Genomic DNA, 22611 nt, shown 5'->3' with positions numbered 1-22611 from the left:
TGCGGAATGAGGAGGAAAATCATGAGCGTGATATCATGGAAACCAAAGGTGGACAAATTTTCTAGAAGTGAGATTTGTTCATGGTATCAAACACTTCTGAGAAGTTCCCTCTGGCTTTTCCAAAATGGAAGTCACTTATGAACATAATGAAAACATGTTTAGCAGACGGGTGGGGCAGAGGCCAGATTGCAGTGAATTATGATGGGAGATAAGGAAGTGGTGATAGTGAGTGAGAACTAATTTTTTTCCTGAAAACCAGAATCTGAGCATTTCCTTTAAAAATAGCAAGACCAGTTACCATATGTTAAATAACAAATGTACAGAAGGTGAATATTAAAATTTCTTTCAATTCCAACAAACATTTATTGGGCACCTCGGGTGATAGAAATTGTGTCCCCTTCTCTGTGCTCCCAGACCTCTATGTCTGTCTCCTACGACATTGTCGGTATCACAGCTTCTTCTTCATGTCCCTAACACCCAAGGAGCCGAATAAATGTACCTTTATTGACAGAGGAAATGACATTAGAACTGGGATTGGAAAGATGAGTGGAAGTTCTCCTGGTAAAGGGTAGGGAAAGCATTCCAGGTAGAGGGACACATAAGCAAAGTCTTGCAAATGTAAATGTCTCTGTCATATTTAGGGATCACTAGTGGTTCAGTGCAGATGAAGTGCAGGGTGAGACTGTGAAGGGGATCTTTTAGCCATGTTAACGAATTTGGACTTTAATGTAGGTAATCGGAAGCCTTTGGTGTTTTTGTTTTTCATATTTTGTATTTTTTAATTATTTATTTATTTTTTTAAGCTAGAATGGTTACACATCCAGAATTAGAGGGGCAAGACTGCAAGGCAAGTGGGGAGACCAATTGAGAGACTTCCATCATTGTCCAAGTATGAGGGGATGAGAGTCTGTTCTAAGAGAGAGAGAAGTAAGATGTTGGAAGAGAATGAAACAGAAATAGAGAAGTAAGGCAGCTGAGCTGATTTGGGAAATAAAGATGATGACTTGAGTTTAGATTGATTATAGTAAAATTGTTAAGCTCTTGAGCTCTGGAATCAGGAAGAATCCTGGCTGTGCAACCTCCCAGTTGTGGGACCTTAGACACCTTATTTAACAGCTCAGCCTCACCTTCCTCATCAGCAAAATGGGGGTAATAAAATACCTACCCTAGTTATAGGACAAAACAGAATAAGTCCTCAATAAATGTTAGCTATTGTTTTTAATATTATTATTATTTTTACTGCCAGCTAAATTTCAGTGACTGATGGAAATGTCCAATATGCAGTTGGAAGCATGAATTGAAATGCAAAAGGAAGGTATGAACTAGAGGTTTCTGATTCACCTTACAGATATCAGTTCATATTGGAGACTGGCTGAACCTCTGCAAAGGGCAGACAATGGAATTTTGCCGAATATTCACACCTACAAGTGATAGGAGAAAGGGTACACAAAATTAGTGGCATGAGAGGAAGGGAGAGGTCCTTACCTTGAAGAGGAGTTTTAAATTGGTAAATGCAGTGCCTTCATCTAAGTGCTCAGTCCCTGACATCTCTGCAGTATTGGATGCAAGTGACCTCATAAAGCCTTCTTTTAGAAACGTTCTTCAGTTTCCATGGCATTCAATTCTCTTCTATCTTCTCTGATTATGCTTAGGATGTCTCAGCTGAAAGCTTTATAGTTTACTCACTCCAACCCCCTCATTTTACAAATGATGAGACTAAAGAGCCAGAAAGTGGAAGCTTGTTCAAGGTTCACAATCAGTTGTTCCTTCCTTGTCTTTTTTCCCTCCCTTTCTCACTTCCCATGGTTCTTTGCTCTTTGCTCTCCTATACACACTTCCTCTTTCTCTAAACTCATCTGTTTGCATAGCTTCTGGGCTTGCCTTTAGGTTTTGGATTGCCACATTGAACTCTCCTACCCATGCCTCTCTCCAGAGCTGCTGTCCCACTGACACCTCACACTCAGCATGTGTGAAGCATCGCTTTTCTCCACAAGGCTAGCATCCCTCTTTGACTCCACTAGCCTATTACTGGCTCCTCCGTTCTCCTAGTCAGCTCATTCCTTACCAAATCTGGTCGATTCGTCCTATATAAGTGTCCACATTGTGCAGGAGTTAAGCACGCAGCCTCTAGGAACAAGACTGCTGGGGACCAAATCCTGGTTCTGTGATCATGGGCAAGTGACTTAGTCTGAACCAGGGGCCACTAGAGCTGGAAGAGATCTTACAGATATGTTTTTCTCCAATTTCACCATTTTTTAAGAAGAGAAAATTGTCACTTCCTACCTATCTTGCAACCTCTGGTCTCGCTCCTCCCTAGTTCACCCCACCAAGTTAATCTCCCTAAAGCATCATTTCCATTTTGTCATTCCCCTCATTGAAAAGCTTTTAGTGGTTCCTCACTGCCTACTAAATAAAATTCAAATGTCCAAGTTAGGCATTAAAACTCCTCCAAAATCTGGTGCCAGCTCATCTTTCCATGCTTCATTACCCACACTGCCCTTTTATACCCCATGGCCCAGTCACGCACAATACTCTGCTTTCCTTGAATAGTTCATGCACTTTCATGCCCTGTTGATTTTTTATATATTGTTCTCTCAACTTTGAGAGTCCTTACTTTGGTTTTCCTCCTGTCGGATTCTTACTCATCTGTCAAGGCCCAAGTCATATATATGTCCATGCTATGATAATATATGCAGCGAGAGTTGCTATCACAGATAAGTATTTAATGATGTTCCCACAACGTATTGCTTCTACCTCTGTTTAGCCCTTAATTTCACTGACTTTATATTAGAGCTGGTTATTTAGACAACTAGTGAGACTTGTCCTGTTCACCTGCACATCTTCCATGACCCCTGACAGAGCTTTTGGCAAGCGATAGTACTTACCAAAAATTTATTGAAATGAAATGAAAGCTCTGGAGCCAAGTCTTCAGACATTGCCTCGTTAGTAGTTCAGCAAGACCAAGTCCTGTTGAGAGGAGAGAAATCTGGGAAACCTTCCTGGCAAATCTTTGGAGCACACTCGGTCATTTTCAACCATGCAATTTACTTGAGGGTGATGAGGTAGGAAAGGCAACACAACTCAGGAAAAGTTCTTCTCCACACATTCTGTTTAACAAGCTGAAGTCAGTGCAGGCCTGTTGTCCCCAGCTAGTGGGTTGCAAGTAGCTGGAGAGAGCAGGGCTAAAGAGGCGGAAGCGGAAGCTCTTTGGAGCCATTTGTAAAAGGAGGCTACTGTGACCTAGGGATTCTTGGCTGTATCATTTCCCTTGGAAGAGTAGTAACTGTGATGGGTGATGCGGACCAAGGAGGCCAACACATGTAACACACATTTCTGGTCTCTCAGTAGTAGGGTCTGTTGCAGGCCATTTTGGACAAGCTTTCAGCTAAGGCTGCTCTGCAGATCATTCCAATCCTGGAAGTGGTGCCTGGGGTATGGCCAAGTTAAAAGATGACTACATTCTAATGTTGACAGCTTAAGGAGAGTTTGAAGGGCTCAAGTTCATTTATTTGTTGACCACGTTCATTCATTTATTCAATTGTCATGCATGCAACTTTTTCTCAACAACTACTATGTGCCAGGCACATAGGTGCTCATATAGAAATGAAGGGTCCCTACCCTTCAAAAATATTATTCTAATAGAGAAGACACACAAGTAAGCAGATAATATGGTGAGCTATGATGAGTGCTATCACAGACATACACAGTGCAGAAACAAAAGGAGAGAGAAAAAGCAAGGACTAAAACCCAAATTCTAAAACTTAGCACAAAGGGTCACTGGCTACCTCTCACCACTCCTTAGCCCTCGAATGTAAAGTGTAGACTATCTGATCTGAGTCTCAAAGAATGAACATGACTTGGTAAAGAAATAAGAAAAAGGCGTTATAGGCATATTTAATTCCCAAGGCAGTGAGGAGCCAATGGAAGATTTTAAGCAAGGGAGTGACATGATCAGATATACAATTTATTTTTATTTTTATTTTTTTAATTGTGAAAGGGAAACAAGACTCTATTGGGGAACAGTGTGTACTTCCAGGACTTTTTCCAGGTCAAGTTTTTGTCCTTTCATTCTTAGTTGTAGAGTGTGCAGCTCAACTCTAGGTCCAGTTGCCGTTGTTAGTTGCAGGGGGTGCAGCCCACAATCCCTTGCGGGAGTCGAACTGGCAACCTTGTGGTTGAGAGCCCACTGGCCCATGTGGGAATCGAACCAGCAGGCTTTGGCGTTAGGAGCATGGAGTTCCAACCGCCTGAACCACTGGGCCGGCCCCAGATATACATTTTAGAAAGTTTGGAGAATGGGTTGGAAGAGGCCATGAGTAGAGGTAGGATGACAGTGAGGAAATTGGTTTACTAATCCAATTGTAAATTTATTGGAATCTGTACTAGGGCAGTGCAAATGGACAAGGAAGGAAGAGAGGAGTTGGAAGATATGGGGAAGTTAAACCTACAGGGTTTAGTTATTTATTGAATACGAAGTGGTAGGAGGGTGAGCAAGATGGAGAAGCTAATGACAACTCCCCAGATTCTTTGCTTGGGTAATTGGGGGGATATGCCATTCAATGGGATAAGAGAACACTGGGGAGTGGGTTTGGGAGCAGAAGAAATGAGAAGGGTGTGTGTGTGTGTGTGTGTGTGTGTGTGTGTGTGTGCGCACGCGCGCACGTATTTGGAGACCAGGAGTGAGGTCTGGCTTCAAGATACAGATTTGGAACTCGCAGTGGTTGAAGCTATGGGAGTGGAAGAGACTGCTGTTGTAGAGTTTGAAAAGTGGTGAAGAGCAAATGGAATGGAACTCTGAGGAATATCAACATTTAAGGGGCAGAGTGAGAGGAAAGCATGGAGCAGTCAGAGAGATGAGAGACCTATAGAGAAAAGTGTAACAGAAATTAAACGAAACTGAAAAACAAAAATAAAGGAGACAATGTAGCCATTTAAAACCCTGTTTTAGACAAATATTTAATGATATTTTAAAATGGTCATGATCTGATGGCAAGTGAAATAGGATATAAAATGAAATGTATTGCAGAGAACAGATTGGTGGTTGCCAGACGTGGTGGGCAAAATGGGTGAAGGGGGTCGAAAGGTACAAACTTCCAGTTATCAAATAAGTCATGGGATGTAATGTACAACATGGTAAGTACAGTTAATGATACTGTATTGCATGTTTGAATGTTGCTAAGAGAGTAGATGTTAGAAGTTCTCATAGAAAAAAAATTCTGTAACTGTGTATGGTGACAGGTGTTAACTAGACTTAGTGTGGTGATCATTTCACAATATACACAAATATTGAATCCTGTTGTGCAGCTGGAAGTAATATAATGTTCAATAATGTAATAATGTTCATAACATCATATATGTCAATTATACCTCAATAAAAATAATATGTATCATATGATGACAATTTTATTTTAAATGTATATTTATATCTTTTCATTGAAAAATGACTAAGTTTTCACACCTGTTAGTAATAATTATCTCTGGGTAGTTGTGTTACAGACTATTTTTATTTTCATCCTTATGATTTTTTTTGTATTTTTGCTTGTCCATAAACAATATGCATTACCTGTGTAATCAGCAAGCATAAAAATTAATATTAAAAGGAAAAAAATCAAAGGGGAAGAAAATTTCAAGAAGGTGGGAGTGGTCAACTGGATCAAACACTTCAGAGTCAGTAAGACTCACTCTGAGAGGTCCACTGGAATTAGCAATAAAGTGACCTTGGTGAAAATGATTTCAGTGTAGTCGGAAGTAGCGGCAGAAACCAGACTAGAGTGCAACTGAAGAGCGAATGGGAGATGGAAAAGTGCAGGCAGCAAGGGTACAAATGTCTTCCAAAACACTTGGTAAGAAGGAAAAGAGGTAGGGCAGAAGCCCAGTGTAAGATACCATCCATCTTGAGAATCCCGCAGTATGTATGGTGGCTCTGAGCATCCTGTTGAGAGGTAGGTTATGAAGGTCTCTGACATTCAGATTTTCAGTGTAAGTGGTACAGCCTAGGGTGGGATTGGAAGCAGCAGCCAGCTCAGAGAATCAACATCAGAAATTGCTGTTCTGGGCTCAGAGACAAACTTATCATCATTAAAACTGAGCAAAGCACTCTAATGCTACATAATACAGAGTGTGGGTTCATCCCCAAAAGCTTGTGATGAGGACAAAATAGTTGCAGAAGTTCTTGTGACTCATGGGATAACAACAGTTATTATCAAGGCTTCTTATCAAGGTGTGTAGCTCGGTTCCATAGACAATCTTGTTCTCTAGGAATAACGCCAAACCTCAGTGCATTCTCTGGCTTAACCCAACCCCGACTGTGACATGAAACATCAGCAGCGAGAAAGAGCAGTTCATGTTTATTTTAAAGCACGAAGTCAGGTTCAGAAATCAATAACTGTTTGACATTCTGAAAAGCGCCCTCATGCTGGCAAATCTTACGCCACTGAACCCCCATTTCCTAGGAGACAATGAGGTAGCTCCATCTCTTTATCTTTTATAGGAGGAAAACAACCAAAATGGAGGCCTTTTCAGAGGATCTGAAGCTCTTTATATCTGAAGCAGAGGCCCCATGGATTGCGGAATCCTTATCCTGGATGTGTCTGCTTCTGGGGCGAGCAGATGGAGGAGGATCCTAGGAGACATTTTCACTTGAGGAGGCCCAGGGCAGCAAAGCCAGAGAGGAGAACAGTAATCTTTAAACAAAAGGCAAAGTGAGGATGGAAAGAGACAAAAGGACATAACACGTTTGTCTAGGAGGTTTGGCAGCACGATTGTCCAGGTGCAAGGAATACATGAAGGAGAGTAGGTTAGTTAGAATGAAGGCTGCAAAGGATGACGATATATTAGAGCTCCCCTTTTTATATGGTAACAAGAGCCTGTTGCAGGAAGTGATTTGGCAGTTTAAAGAAGGTATACAGGACTAGATCCTATCTTCCCCTACACACACACACACACACACACACACACATGCACACACGCACACGTTTACACACACGCGCACATGCACACATGCACACGTACACACTGCCGTATTGCTCAGGGCTGGAACTGAGTCAGCTCTGTGGAAGGCACAGGAGTTAAGGTTGCACTCAAACTCTCATGGGTGCCCCTTTGGCCCATAGTTGTCTCTCTGGACCAGGAGCTGGAGTCCCTATTGGTGTGTCTGTCCAGGAATCCGTGTAGCACATACTCTAGCTCCCTGTCTCCGATAGGATGGATGGATGTGTGTGGACAGGGAAGCCGGGGACTTCAGACAGAAGGCAGTGGAGTTGATGATTTCAGGGATCTGAATGGGCCTAGGAGTCGGTGCTCTAATTTGCAGTCAGGTTAGCTGGGCAGGTGCAGTGGGAGAAAAACTGCCTGGCTTTCCTACCTGGACAGCCCACCATCCGTCCTATGAGATCTGCTTGTCCGCAGAAGCCTTGGCTCGTCAGCACCCTGGCACTGCCCAAGGTGCAAGGCACTGATGGTGCAAGGTGGTTCCAAGAAGGAGCAGGGGAAGTGCTTCTGATCACTGAGGCATGGGATTCTGCATGAGGCATTCATGGTGTTGTTGCTGGCAAACCTGGCTGACAGGGAAGGGAGAGGAGTCCAAAGATGAGACAGAAAGGGTGAGTAGCAAGGCTTCTATTTAGGGCCTGGTTTACATGTTTTATTGGATACTCGGCTTGAGGGGTGGGTGATAGACCAGTAGATTTCTGTTTGGAAGACCTACAGAAAGATCCTATGAAAAACTCTTCTGCATATACAATATGATTTCAATGATGGGTGTGCATATAAAGAAAGAAAACTGGAAGGAAAGTATTAAACTATTAGCAGCTTAATGGGTTTGTCAGTTTGGCTGTCCAAACTTGGACAGCAAAAAAAGCTAAATTCTTCCGTGTCCTTTTCACTTCACCCTTCAGTCTTAACACTTGGCTCCATTTTTCTGGCTACGACCTGGACTCCTCCGTGATTCCTCACCCCTACCATGCCTCTTCTGGTCCCCTTGGGTAAAAATCCAGGATTGGATTTAACCTGGGAACTCGCTACCTCTGTGCCACTCCTGAGACGCTACAGTGCCCAAGGTGACATTAAAACGGTCGCCCAAATTTCCAATTTCCCATTTCCCATTTTCCCCTTGGCTACCTGGTGTAGTGAAAGGATGTCGAACTTGCCAGAATCTTTTGCAAGTATACCCTCTGTTGCTGTAGTGATCAGACATCAGTGAAATATAGTACCAGTCCTCAAACCCCAGGAAATCTGTAAGTTCCAAGAAACACTGCCTTTAGATTTTACTCTTGGTAGGAGTACCATCCTGACTATGTGGGGTTGCTTTGGGGATATTTCATACAATTGTGTTTTGGGGGAGAGGGGTGCTGAAACAGCTTTGCTTTTGTTCCCCACCCCATACTGTCCTTTCCCTAGCAGCCTTTACTGGGAACAGTTTACACAGCCTGAGCTGGGGTGGGGCCTTTTGAAATATTCTGCAGATTTTCAGGGTTTCCCATTTCCTTAATCCTATAGATCCATTTGGGAAGAGTTTTTGCCTGTGTGTCTTAAACAACATTTCTGTTGGAAGCTGTCCCCTTTGATTTCTGAGCCATACAGCAATGCTGTCTCATTGATCAAAGCCATACAAAATGCCACATTTTGTTTGGTAATGAAGCCCAGGGACAGGCTGGATGATGGAGTCCACATGCGACCCAGTGCCGTGAGGTCACAAGCAGAGCTCCCACCAGCATGCTGATTGATTCTGTTGATGAGGTTCCTGGTGAGATGCTTCCTCCAGCAAGTGTCCTGGTCCTGGCTGGAACAGGAATGGGGGAAGTCCTTGTTGCGGGTGATGTTTGAGCCATACCAGAGACAGCAGGCTTACGTCTGTGGCCTCTTATCTTGTATGTTTCAAGATCTAATGAAAATCTCCTTAAGTGAATCCAAGGAAATAAGCAGGCTGATGTAAAATTTTCAAATATTCCCCCAGTACATCTGTTGTAGGAAGAAAGTTTGCTTAGAATTCAAGGCAGAAGCTGATTTTAGAGGCTTACCAAGAGCAAATGGATTTCCAGTCCTAAGTGTAGTAGTTTTCCTTCTCCCCACTCCATTCTCCTCCCGTCTTTCCCCTGCCGTGTCCTCCCTTCTGTCTCCTGCCCCTTCCTCTCTCTCTCTCTCTCGTGGCAGTACCCCATCCAGAAGATGTGTTCAAGTAGCAGTAAAGAAGTAGACTCTAGCAACCGTTTTTTCACAGCTCCAAACTGCTCACATAAACTTCCTGTAGCCTAGAACTACAAGCACTCTAAAGAAACCCTGCCAGGACTGCAAGGAACAATGAGTACATACTATACTGAGCTGCAGTTTCCCTTCCGAGGAGCTCTGCTATAGGAGCTCTCTCTTCTGGTCAAACAGGTCTGCCCACCATTCCCTAAACACATCTCACAGCTTCCTGTCACCTGGACGGCTTGGCCTCCCATCTCTGCCTGTTCCATTAAACCTACCGCCCTCTCCTCCGTCTGAATGTTTCCTGGCACCTCATATCTATAGATGGCATTTAGGATATACTCCTTGTTGCAGGTACTAAGGCACATGTCTCATTTCTCCCGCTAGCTTAGAACCATCTAGAGTCAGAAACCAGTTCTTACTCAGATTCTCAATGGGACCTGTAGAGCTCATCAGCTGTGATGTAGTGAGCCTGGGTTCAAATCTAGCTTTGTTACTTATTAGCTGGGTGACCTCAGTTATGTACCTTAACCTCTGTGTGTCTTAATTCCCCTGTAACGTGGAATATTTAAAATGCCTACTGCATAGGGTTATTTTGAGGCTAAAACAAAGTAATACTTGCAAAGTTACTTTGTATGTTGCCTTTCATGCATTAGGTACTCAAGAAATTCTCCTCCTCTTTAGCCAGTCCAACCGGTACACTCGGCAAGAATCGCCAAATGCCAGGGAATGCCATTCAGCCTTCCCCCATGGTGTCTAGCTCAGGTTTGCCTTATACCAGATGTACCAGGCACTTCACGAAAGGAATTCCTTACCTGACTTTAAATGCCCTTCATAGTCTGAGCATCTTACTGACCTGGCACTGTCTTCCCCAGCCCCCCAACACAGTCCTGCTTCCTTTCTGTCTCCCACACATGCTCTGCTCATTCCTACCTCTGTGCCTTTGCTCACACTATTCCTCCTCCCTGGAATGCTGGCCCTACCCTTCCACTTTCCAACCCCTGACATCCCTTACTTCTCCATTCAACCTTCACCTCCTCTAGGAAGCCTTCCCTGAGTACTTCAGTTTACTCTCATCTTCCCCTTCTTCAAACTCCCTCCACAGTCAGAGTCATAACTACATACCTAAACATACACTGATATTTTTCACGGTAACTTCTTGAGTCTTGGTCTTGTCTCCTCAGAAAGTTGATAAATTCTTTAAGAATGGTTGGGATGTTTTCCCCTCTTCTGCCACCTGTCCCCAGCATGTATCCAGTACTGAGTACCCAGCAGGTGTCCAGTAAAGACTTATCAATTGATGTATCCATATGGCTGGGTTTGGCCAAGGGAAGCCGAGGCTCTGGCTCTCTGGCAGTGAGCTTGGGCTGGGGTGGAGAGCAGAAGGCAAAGGAGCGGTTTCTGCTGACTTCACTTATTTCTTTGCTGCCAGTCAGGTCACAGAATTAGCAGGGTCTCCAGGTAGGCCTTCCTTCAAACTGGACTGACCTCACGGTTAATGGTTGACATTCTCTGTTTACCTTAATGATTGCCAAGATCTGTTCCTGCACATGATACACTTTGCAGTCCAATGGCCTTGGCCCTGAGACTAGAATGCAATTTTTGAAGAGGTTTCAGGGTTCTGGGATGGGATTGGAAATACTTTGGTCCATCTCCAGCCACTCAAGACATGGACAGTAAGCAGAGAGGCAAAGAGCACCCTGGTGTCGCCATGTGGGGGAAGCAGTGTCATCCCTCACCTCAACCTCAAGATGCCAGTAAGCACTGCCCATGGCTTTTTCCCTCCCCGGAGTCACGTGGTTTTAGAGGCTGGGTTCTCTAAGTGATGGAAGGGAGCGCAGGTGCCCACACATTGGCCAGGGGGTAGGGGAAGGCTGAGAGCTGTTGATGAGCCCAGGTCCAGTTCAGTCTCCCAGGTGAGATGGACTAACCATGGGCACATAGGTGACAGTGATGATGCCCCTCTCCATCTAGAACAGGGCAGTAACTCCAGGCTATGTGACCTGTCTCTCCAAACCCATTGGGAGCTCAGGGGATCAATCTTCTTTACTAATTGTGTGTGGGAGGAGGTGGGGCTGGTTAATGTTTGTCTGGTTCCTCTTGGGCTGTGGGCCATATCTGGCTCCGGCCCTGGGCTTTTTGTCCCTCCCCTGGGCTGGGCTGACAGTACCTACTGGCATAGTACAGACATGCTTGCAGACATTCTCCAGGAAAGCGCAGCGCCAGTCAGGTGAGGAAGCTGGGGGTTGGGGGAGGTGGACCAGCAGAGCACTGGTGTGGCACAGGGGGACAGAAATGGGGGCTGGGGAGAGGCCCGGGTCCTGCTTTCCCTTGTCCTCAGCATTCAGCCACTTAGATCCCTTCTGTGCTTCCCTCTGAGCTGGCGTGAGGCCCATCCTGCCAGGTGCCAGGCTTGCTTAGCCTCTCTTTCTAGCCCCCAACTCTTATCAACTTTCCAGTCTCCAAGTTGCTTCTGCCCTCAGTCTTTTTCCCCCAGCCAAGGATTCCCCTCATCCCCACAGGGCCCAATTCTCAGGAAGACTTGGGGGCCCCCTAGGCACAGGGTGTCCAAGTTTATCCCCTTAGGAAACTTCCTGCCACACAGGGTTAGAGTTCAGTGGGAGCATGGGGCACCAACATGGGGGCTGCAAGTGGATGAATATGGTGCCCTGAGTGGGCACAGAGGGCCGGCCAACAGGGCTGAGATTTGGGAGCATGCGTGATTGTTTTCATGAGGGAACTTGGAGTAAGTGATGATTTGGGGATCTACAGGAGGGGTGGACTTCCAGCTGTTTGAAAGTTGTTCCAGCTGTTAGGAATAGCATGGCCAGAGTACATGGACTTACAAAATGACATGAGGGGAGGAGAGTAGAGACAAGAAACAGAGGTTTGAAGGGATAGAGGATGCAGCAGAGCAATGGGGAAGGGACCCAGGCTTTGGTGAGGGCTCCACATGAGCCCCAATCTGAACTCCAGCACTTGCTTACCAGCTGTGTGATGAGTTACTCAGCTTCTTTGAGCCTCTCTTGCCTTATCTGTGAACCAAACAGAGTAACCCACAGCTTGAGAGCTGTTGTGAGGATGACAGTTAATGAACCTAGAGCTGTAGCACACAGGAAGCATTCCGTAAGTGGTGGCAACATGAAGTAGCTGATGGAGGAGTAAGAAGGTGTAGGGTGAACAGTAAAGGAGCTAACTAACATTAGCGGGAGTTGCAAGGAAAGACCATGACCACGCGAGAAAAGGAGAAAATGGGAATGAGCTTCACCAGCCCTGAGTCAAGCCTGGCCACAGAATATGTATGGCAGGGTAGAGGGGACAAGTGTGATGACCACGGGAGGGCCTATGGGACCACAGGAGTGAGGCACGGAAGAGAAGCAGGGGAAGACGAAGAGGACTGGAGGAGTTGGGCCTTAGCCATGCCAAACTGATGAAGGCAGCCCAAAACTCAGAAGGAAATATCAGAGAAAGCCCGTTGTCCTCTCCTGGCCACAGGCTGCTTGTGAGAGGGAGCGTGCAGTCTGAGGCTGAGTGTAACCTCATCCATCCCAGCCAAGCCCCTCTTCCCCAAACCAAAAAACAGAAGAATTTCCTGTAGATGGAAGGCGGGACAGTATAGGTGGGGGGGCCAGAAGGAAAGAGATGGATTTGATGAATATGTATACGTGTGTGTGTGTGTGTGTGTGTGTGTGTGTGTGTGCATGCACGTGCACAGGCACCTGCATATGCACACACCTGTGGGAAGGAGTGTAAGTTTTGGAGTCCTGGGCCTGGTCCCAGAATGCAAAGTCCTTAAAGGAAGAGAGGCCGCCAAAGGCAGTGCAATGTACAAAAGCTTTGAGGTCAGAGGAAAATAAGTTTGAAACTTGACTCTGCCATTTAGCAGCAGGGCAGCTGCCACTGAGGCAAGTTATTTAACTTCTCTGAGACTCAACTTCCTTGTCTGAAAAATGGGGATAATATTACAGGACAGTTCTAAGGATGAAGGGCCATGAATCGATTTTGAACTGTGCTTGAGTGCTTGAGCAAATCTGAATCCAAGGACAAGGCCATAGTCAGAGAAATCTTGTCTAATTAAACACGAAGAGCAAAACATACCTGGAGCCGCACAGAGCATATCAATACCTGGACTTTAACCCAAAGTCACAAAAACGGTTTGGATTTCAAAATCAGGTCACGCCCCGGGATGTTTTTAAAATGAAACCCTTGCCGTATTCATGTTGACATAGGGATCAGCTCTCCTTCCAAACGGGAGAACAAAACTTAGGATCTCAGTGCCCACACAAGGGTCCTTAGGGGCCCCCAAGGGAGCTACTGGCTATGACTCAGAAGGCTACAAGAACCTAGAAACTGAGGGGTGACCAGGCTGTCTGGTGGGCCCCCCTGAGGGGCAGAGAGAAGAGAACAGCTGAAGCTTGCTTGTGTTTGAGGAACCAGTGTAAGAAAGCTAAGGAAGGGAAAACAAAGCCAATCAGGAGGCAGCAGAAAGCCCTGGGAAGACAGGAGAGGAAAAGAGTTGTCACTTGATAGGAAAGGGGAGAAGGGGCTACAGGAGAATAAAAGCCAGACCAGGTTTGAATTTCCCTATTTCTAAAAACACAGAAAGAAGAATTCTAATTCCAGCCCAGGCAGTAGAGCTTATAGGAAAGAGTCTGGGTTGTGGCGTCAACTTGGCCTGGCTCAAGTCCCAAGCTCAGTCACGTACTAACTGCGTAAACTTTGTAACCCTTGTACAAATCCCTTCACCTTGCCTTACCTCAGTTTCCCAATCTGTGATATGAGGATTAGAAAGAACACCTACCTCATGAAGTTGTTCTGAATTTTATGTGACGTAGTGCGTGTGCAAGGACCTGGTATGGAACAGGTGCTCAGTAAATGATTATTCTTAATACTGCTCTGTGATCACGTGTCTTTGAATCTAACGTCTCACCAGATGAAGCATTTCTTTCCTGCTAAGAGTGGCATCTCCTGTAGCAGCTCCGCCTTCAGAATCCTGGACTTGGGAGAAAGGACATCTGTGTCCCGGTTTAGGCCCACAGCATGAACTCACTAAGGCTTTTTTCTTTTTTTTAAGTTAAACGAAGAAACCTTGTTCAGAGAAGTAATCTATGTCCTATGGACTGTCCCTTCGTCCTCTAGTTTCTTTCACCCCATTCCCCAACTTTTCCGGTTGCTAATACTCCAGCCACCCCTTCCCCCCTGGAACAGGGAAGTCCTACCCGTCCAGGACTGTGTGTTCTCCTCACATCCAGTTCCCTGCTTCTAGCATGATCTGCTTACAACTTCGTGGCAGAAGTGGTAGGTGGTAGGGGGAGGCCTTCTTGCCTGCCTGAGGGATAGAGGGGAATTGCTTCCCTAGAGCACTGGCAAGCTCAGAAACCATGAGGTTACAATGTACACTTGACATTGGGGGCAGGACAGCAAGGGGACAATCTGTTCTATCTCAGTGGGACACTATAGGTCAACAAAAGCATTGGGAAATAATGCTAGGGGACATTGGGTTTGGCAGCCCAGTCAGTCCCCTAAAGCAACATTGTTTTCCTCTTTCTGATAAGGCTCTTACTTCCCGTGAGTGTCAGCTGTGATAGTGGAGATCGGCTAAGAACTTTAGCATTTGCTTCGTTGAACCTCACAACCACCCTGGGTCTTCACAGTGGTTATAGATGAGCATGCAGGCTCAGAGAAGTTCAGTCATTAGCCCAACGGCGCATTGGGTATAGCACCAGAATTCAAAGCCAAAGCTGTGTGACTCTTACCTATTCCGTCTCCTAACTTTCTGTTTTCTTGCTTAACACTTCCTTTCTCCTTCTGGCTTGTGTTTGCCATGTGCCCACCTGTCCACCCTCTGTATGGGTTCCCTTTCCTGAAGCTCAAGGTCGGGATTTGCTCCGTGACACTGGAGTTGCGACGTAATCACAGGTCAATAGCTTCCATGTTGCTTGCGCTTTTGTGGGGAACACGAGCCTTGGCTTTTGTTGGCAGCATCTACAGAAGCATAAGGAATATACTGTGGAAAGGGCTTTGACTTCTGCTTCAGATCCTTTTGTGTTTCATCCTACTCTAACACTTCCGAGCTGTGACCTTGAGTGAGTGAACTTATCTGAGCTGCAGCTTCCTCATCTGCAAAGACCAGGGTAATAGTCCTTAGAGGCTGGCTAAGTGGGTCAAAAGAAAGAATGTATGAGAAAATGCCTAATGTGGTTCCTGGCTTGATAAATATGAGCTCTCTTTCCTCTCCTCTAGCTCACCCATACCCTGGAGTGGATCTAAGCCTAGGAAAAATCGTGCGGACCATAAGTTTCTAGTCGGGGCATGGAGAAGGGCTTCGGCCCAGGCCTTCCTGGTCCCCTCAGACCCCCTCTTCCATGCACCTGTCTTTGTTCCATTTCCCCCACCCCGCCCGCCATGGCCATTCTTCTGGTGGGACTGTGGGGCGGGTGCGGCGATGGACCGGGCGGGCACAGAACAGGTGGGTGCAGGCTGGGTGTCCGGCGCTGGGACACAAGTGCTCTGTGTGTAGGGTGGGCGGAAGTCAGGGCGTTTGATCTGAATTCTAAAGGGCGTTGTTCAGAGCCCCACAAAGCTCCCATTGTGCAGACACTGGGTATAAAGCAGCATATGACTCCCCAGCACCGGGCGGCGATGAATTGGGACGCAGGCGCGGACCAGGGACGACTGCCCCGGCAGACATGAGACCATAGGGGACCTGTCTGGGTGGCCTCAGGGATAGGCGCTCCCCAAGGTAACGGGCTTTGTTGGGTTTGCCCCAGGTCCTGCTTTAAGGAGCTGGGGGATGGGGAGCTGAAGAGGATGGCTGAAGGCAGAACAAGAAGGGCCTGGCAAAAAAGGGGCTGGAGAGGAAAGAAGGTTGGATGAAAGCAAAGAAGGGAGATGATGAGGCTCCGGGAGGTCAAGTCAAGTGAGGGAGGAGGAAGAGGAGGAGGAGGAGGAGAGGCCGGCAAGGGAGATGGGGTGATGAGGAAAGCCATGAGTATCCTTCGTCCTTTCCTCTCACTGGCTCTTGGAAGGGCTGATTAGGCCGTCAGCCCGTGTCCCGGGGCCTGGCATTGTGCCCCAGGTTTGTGGCTCATGTCTTGCAGGTGTGAATGAGGCAGGATGAACTGGACAGGCTTGTACACGTTGCTCAGTGGTGTGAACCGGCATTCTACTGCCATTGGCCGAGTATGGCTGTCGGTCATCTTCATTTTCCGAATCATGGTGCTGGTGGTGGCTGCAGAGAGCGTGTGGGGTGACGAGAAGTCCTCGTTCATCTGCAACACCCTGCAGCCCGGCTGCAACAGCGTGTGCTACGACCACTTTTTCCCCATTTCCCACGTGCGGCTGTGGTCTCTGCAGCTCATCTTGGTGTCCACCCCAGCGCTCCTCGTGGCCATGCATGTGGCTCACCAGCAGCACATAGAAAAGAAAATGCTGCGACTTGAGGGCCATGGAGACCCGCTCCACCTGGAGGAGGTGAAGAGGCATAAGGTGCACATCTCGGGGACGCTGTGGTGGACCTACGTCATCAGCGTGGTCTTCCGGCTGCTGTTCGAGGCCGCCTTCATGTATGTCTTTTACCTGCTCTACCCGGGCTATGCCATGGTGCGGCTGGTCAAGTGTGAGGCCTACCCCTGCCCCAACACGGTGGACTGTTTCGTGTCTCGCCCCACCGAGAAAACCGTCTTCACCGTCTTCATGCTGGCCGCCTCGGGTATCTGCATTATCCTCAACGTGGCCGAGGTGGTGTACCTCATCATCCGGGCCTGTGCCCGCCGAGCCCGGCGCCGCTCCAATCCGCCCTCCCGAAAGGGCTCGGGCTTCGGCCACCGCCTCTCGCCCGAGTACAAGCAGAATGAGATCAACAAGCTGCTGAGTGAGCAGGACGGCTCTCTGAAAGACATCCTGCGACGCAGCCCCGGCTCTGGGGCCGGGCTGGCTGAGAAGAGTGACCGCTGCTCGGCCTGCTGATGCCACACACCAGGCCACCTCCCATCCCAGCCCTCACCCACCTGGGCCCGCCAGGGAGTGCTCCTGCCAAACCATCCTCCCCTTCCTCCAGGGCCTTCTGTCGGAATGGCTGAGGGAGAGGGGAGCTGCCCAAGGTGACTGGGGTGTGGGCAGCTCTTGTTACCTGTACCCCTTCCTCTTCCCTCTCCCTCGCCCTGGGACCACTGGGGACAAGACATAGGATGCTCTGACAGCATGTCCAATTATGAAACTAATCTTAACCCTGTGCTGTCAGATCCCCTATTTCTGGAGTCACATGGGTGGGGAGGGATGTGGGCAAGTGGAGTGAAGGGGCGGCCGTGGACCTGTGGGTGGGGAGGGAGGAGAGCAGGAAAGGAGGACATGTCTATGGTGGATGAGCCAGGGAGCAAAAAAGAAGCCGATAGATTGCAGTGGGGATTGGTCAGGGCCTCCCTCTGCCTGAAACGTTACACATTAAACAGGATTTTACAGTAAATGAAGAGGTGGCTTGTGTGTTTGTCAAGTTCTTTCTCCTGCAACCCCTGACATCGCCCTGGCTGAGCTGGCCTTGGCTTTTTGCTGATCAAGAAAGGAATGGGTGAAAGAAATAGCCATTTGAGGAGCTGAAGCTGCAAATGAGGAACCGCTAACCTCTGAGCTGTTCTCTACTGCTTTGCTGTTGTTTTCGGTTTGTTTGGTTGGTTGGTGTTTTTTTGGGTGGGGGTTGTTTTTTTCATTTTTTAATAACAGCTTTATTGGGATCTAATTCACTTACTCCCTTCCTCTGATTTTATGTATTTTTTAAATCCATTGTAAGTATACAGTTTATTGAGTTTTGGTAATTGTGTGCAGTTTTGTAAACGGGACCACAATAGATTATAAAACATTACCTCCAAAAGATTCCTTGGGCCCCTTTCTCTTATTTAAAAAAGATTAAAATGACAACTCCCTCTGGAGAAACAGGAAATGATAGGGAAATTTCTCAAGTCCCAGGGAGTAGCACACATCCCGGCCCTACCTTGGTGAGGACCCTCCCGTGCACAGTTCTTCTTCCCTAGAAATCCAGTGTTTGATGCAAACTAATGGTCTGCAAGCCACCCATCGGACTGCACGGTGACTCTCACCCCTTTCCTTCTGGACATAGCCCTAATTCTCCCTCCTCTCCAGTTTCCTTCCCTCAGGATTCAGTGCCACCCACTCCAGGGATGAATCCACCATAGGACACACAAAGCTGTGTTCCGGTCCTGGTTCTGTCACTTATTAGCAAGGCATTCCCTTCCCCAAGCCTCAGTTTCCTTGTGAGCCATCAGGCCTGGCCTCACGCATCTCTAAGCTAAGCTCCCTTTAACACTCTGTGTCTCTGGGATTCTGAAAAGACTTCCCCATCTCAGAGTCACTGCCCTCACCAATGGCTCTCCAGAGTAAAAACTTTCCCCCACAGCAAATTTCTCTCCTCAGCTTCCCTACCTCCTAAAAAGAAAAAAGATTTGCCACTCCCTATCAGAGTGTGCTGACTCCATGTGGGAAGTGTATCAGAAAGGAAGATAAAATCAGGCATCATCTTCTCCGACTCATTCTTTTCTAGAAACAGTCTTTCTCTTCCAGACAGAAGGCATGGAAGGTTCCCTCATTCAGCAATTGCTGACAGAGAGATTTCCCCTGTCTTAAAAGAGAGACATTCCTTTTCTGCAAGAAATTTCCTTTCTCGTTAGAAACCGACATCATCCCCTGTCAGAAGAGAGTTCCCCACCCCTCATGGTGGGGGAGATTCCTTTTCTTCTTGAAATCCATCCCCTCCCACCCACAATACAACACAACACAACACACACACACACACACACACACACACACACACACATACACACACACACACAGCATCTCCTCTCTGTTCAAAAGGCCATCAAGAGAAAGATTTTCTTTTGAAAATCCCATCCTGATTCCACAAAGGAACCTCATGCCTGCCCCACACTCAGAAATGCTAAATCCATCATCACCTCAGAACTCTAGTTTCTCTTCAAAAGATTCTAGAAATCCCCCTTGGAAGAGGCTCCAACTCCAGATCAAGGCTTTCCTCTCCAGGGGGCAGTGGTGGGACAATAAAGCTACCCGGCTGGGTGTTACAGCCAAAGGGAGGACACTAACTCATGTGTCCTGAGAACCAGGTGGGAGCAGGCCAAAGGAAGCTCGAGGGGGTGGGGTGGCTGTACGCTGTCACAAGGATGGAGGAGGGTGATTCGGGCTCACCCACGACTGACTTTTTTGTTTGGGGATCTGTCACAAGAGTGTAAGGGAGAAATAGGAGGCAGGCGGGGCTTAGTAACTGCCAGCCCATAGACACTCAGTGTACCAAAGGGATTGGGGTAGTGAGGAGGGCACTGCCCTGGGGAGACAGAAGTCTCCATTTGTTAGCTCTGTCCTCTTGGACACATTATACTTACGCTCTCTGAGTGGCAGTTTCCTCGTGTGCATATAGGGTTCATAATGACCTCTCTACCTCTTTCACACAGCTTGTGAGAATCAAACAGCATGTGTGCAAAAGCTGGTTCCAAACCGTAAAGTCAGGTAAGATGGTAGCAGAAGCTCTGACACCACAACCTTAAGGCAAGCTGGGACCTACAGCAAGCCAGAAAGGAGTGAGGCTGCTTAGCTAAGCTGGAGCCAGTGGGAAGAACTTGATTCCCCCAGGACAGATGGCAGTGCAAACAACAAAGTCCAAGAGATGTTGCAAACTTCTACGGGTCACTCCTCAAGGGGTCTGATCCGGGGGCAGAAAAGGCCTAATGACAGGAGCTTCTTACATCTGTGTTGCATGGTATTGGTGCTTTTGGGGACGTTTATGGTCATTCAGAGGCATGTGTCTGCAGAGCTACCAGGAACTGGGGGCAAAGGGACAGAGTGAACTCCTGCGTGAAGGGACTGGCTGAACTAGGAGAGCAGTCAGGGCCCCAGCCGGTTGAGTTGGGATTTCAAAGCAGGCTGCAGTAGCCATAGAGAATTGGCATGGCAACCACGAACTGAATGAGATGCCCAATCAGATAGGCTTCTGATTCCACAATCCTTAGATGCCAGAGCGAAGCTATGGTAGAGAAGGGGCTACAAATACCCACCAAGCTGGGCTCCCTTTGATTCCAGTCACAAGGATGGAGGAGGGTGATTCCAGGGCAGGCTGAACCTGTCAGGTGGGGAGAGGGGAGGATCATTGTAGTCAAGGAGAGTCACGCAGGCCAAAAACACGCAGCTGCGTGAAAGGGCGCATGTTGTCTTCACACTGCTATGGAGGATTGAAGGAAGGAAGGTGGGAAACATAAACTAGGACACTTTAGGATGGGCCTTAGAAGTCACTATCAGGGTAAGAGTGTCCTACAGGTGGTGGCTTTGAGTGGGGGGGACACTTTCACATTTGTGCTTTGGGAGCTGTATGGACAATTGGGGCACAATGACCAGTTACGGAGCTGTTCCCATAGCCCTAGTGGGGCCTGTGGGACTAGGACAATGGCAGAAGGAACAAGAGGAGACAAATGTGAGACACTTCGGATGTAGAATCTACAACAGGACTCGATGTCTGAGTGTGGCGACATTTCCTTCCCCTGCCTCGACTGGCAGACACCTAAGCATTCAAGGCTCAGCTCTAAGGTCATTTCCTGTGTGAGGCTTTCAAGTATCTTCTCGTCACCACCGCTCTCCCGAATGAGTTACCCGCTTCTGACTGAATTCCTGCAGTACATGTGGATTACTTCTCCTGTTGGATTCAAGGCAGGAGCGATAGGAGATACGGGTGCTGCAAAGCTGCCACATCTTGGAAGAGTAGAGTGTGATCTGTGTGACTAGAGCAGACAATGCATGGGGTTGGGGGCAGGTTGTAGTAGGAGGTGACACTGGCAAGGTGTGTTGGGGCCACTTCATGAAGGTGTCGCATACTAAGCCCAGAAGTTGGTACAGGAGTTCCAACTCTCAGCTCTCACTCGTAGGGACCCTTGTAAACTTCACAGTCAGGCCCCTACTACACCTGGAGGCAATTCTGTTATCAGTATAGCCAGACTGTGGCGGTCTTGAGGAGATCCAGGTCAGGGCAGACCTTTGCACAAACAGATACATTAAGGTTGATGGTGAACTATGGAAGGAAGGAAGGGCAGAGGGACTTGACAGCAGACTTCGGAGACAGAGGGCAATTTACACACAATGGTGACCGACTGCTCTGCAGACTGAAGCCTCTTTGAAAACTCAGTACAACATAGTGACTAAGAACATGCTTTGCTTCCTACCTGTGTGACTTTAGCCAAGTTACTTGGACACTCTGTGCCTCAGTGTCCTCATCTGTCAAAGGTAAGGATTGTACCCCTGTCACAGGGCTGTATTGAGGATTCCGTGCATTCATTATATGTAATGCACTGGGTGCAGTTCTATATACTATCTTTGCCATCCTCCAGCTGTTCACCAACGCTCTCAAATACTAAGCTAATCTCTTTGTCGCACCTACTTAACATGCTCTCCTGACTAATTATCAGTCGCCGTGTGTGCACTTAAGTATGCAAGTCTGTATGTTTGCATACATATGTTGTGATATACATATGATCACATCTGTGTATATATGTCACAGGATGGCTGTGAAGGGCATCTCAATTCTTAATGTAGTTTTGACGGAAAGGATGTGTCTCAATCATGATATGGTCTGAAACTTTATTAGCAGACTTAGAAATCACTTAGGTGGATGAAAGGAAAGGAGACCGGCTATGGAACATGTGGTATGGACCAGATTTGGTGCTACATTAAGCACTTACATCCATAATCTCAGTAATGGCAAGGTAGCTATTACTGTAGCCATACTTGTAGATGAGGAAATGGAGGTTCTGAGAGGGTAAGTAATATGTCCAAAGGTTGCACAGCTTAAAGCTGCAGAGCCAGAATTTAAACATAGACCTACGCTAATCCAAAATCGGTGCTGTCTCCTGTATACCAAAATAACCAGTGTATGTTGCCTCTGGAAGGGTTTCAAGACATGGGGGTGGTCGGGGGGAGAAGCTCGATATGACATGATATCCCTAAACACTAACCTGCTGGAAAACGAAGTGTGCGTCCCGAAGGTTAAGAGAGAGAAATGGTGAAAAGATGAGGAAGCGGCTGCCCTGTGCTCAGACAGAGAACGGCAGTGTGGAGAGAGGGGGCTTTGCCAGAGATCGCTGCCTGGAGCAAGATCCAGAAATTGTCCATGCCCACGAAGCTAGGCAATTTGGGAAGTGTTGGGAAGATGGGGAAAGACAGTTATCCAGAACCCCTACCCTCCAAACCCCTAAATCACGGTAAGCTTTTGAAATGGGCACCATTTCTCTCCCTTCACCTTAGGGATCTCAAAGGCATGCTTGCTTTTTCCAGCCATCCCCCCTTGCCACTTGCCCTTTCTGCTCCACCTTCCCTTCAAGGGACAAAGCCTTTCATTTCACAATTAGAGATAAAAGTCTT

General features: G+C 47.4%; 1 protein-coding gene across 4 annotated transcripts; it reads left to right on the top strand.

Moving 5' to 3' along the window:
* The first annotated feature begins 10854 nt into the window (after positions 1-10854).
* GJB1 (gap junction protein beta 1) lies at positions 10855-17654 on the top strand. 4 transcript variants are annotated; one of them, XM_033117238.1, is made up of 3 exons: positions 11341-11416; positions 15817-15928; positions 16287-17654. In XM_033117238.1, the coding sequence occupies exon 3, from the start codon at positions 16303-16305 to the stop codon at positions 17152-17154; it is 852 nt and encodes a 283-aa protein (XP_032973129.1). In that variant the 5' UTR covers positions 11341-11416; positions 15817-15928; positions 16287-16302; the 3' UTR covers positions 17155-17654. The 4 variants fall into 4 exon arrangements, with proteins under 4 accessions (XP_032973138.1, XP_032973109.1, XP_032973129.1 ...); XM_033117228.1 differs by having other exon boundaries at positions 11356-11416; positions 15784-15928; XM_033117247.1 differs by lacking the exons at positions 11341-11416; positions 15817-15928 and adding an exon at positions 10855-10943.
* Positions 17655-22611: the final 4957 nt, after the last annotated feature.

The sequence above is a fragment of the Rhinolophus ferrumequinum genome, chromosome X (assembly GCF_004115265.2).
Source record: "Rhinolophus ferrumequinum isolate MPI-CBG mRhiFer1 chromosome X, mRhiFer1_v1.p, whole genome shotgun sequence".
NCBI lineage: Eukaryota > Metazoa > Chordata > Mammalia > Chiroptera > Rhinolophidae > Rhinolophus > Rhinolophus ferrumequinum.
Note: the sequence above shows the minus strand (reverse complement) of the source record. Positions and strands in the feature narration are given on the sequence as shown.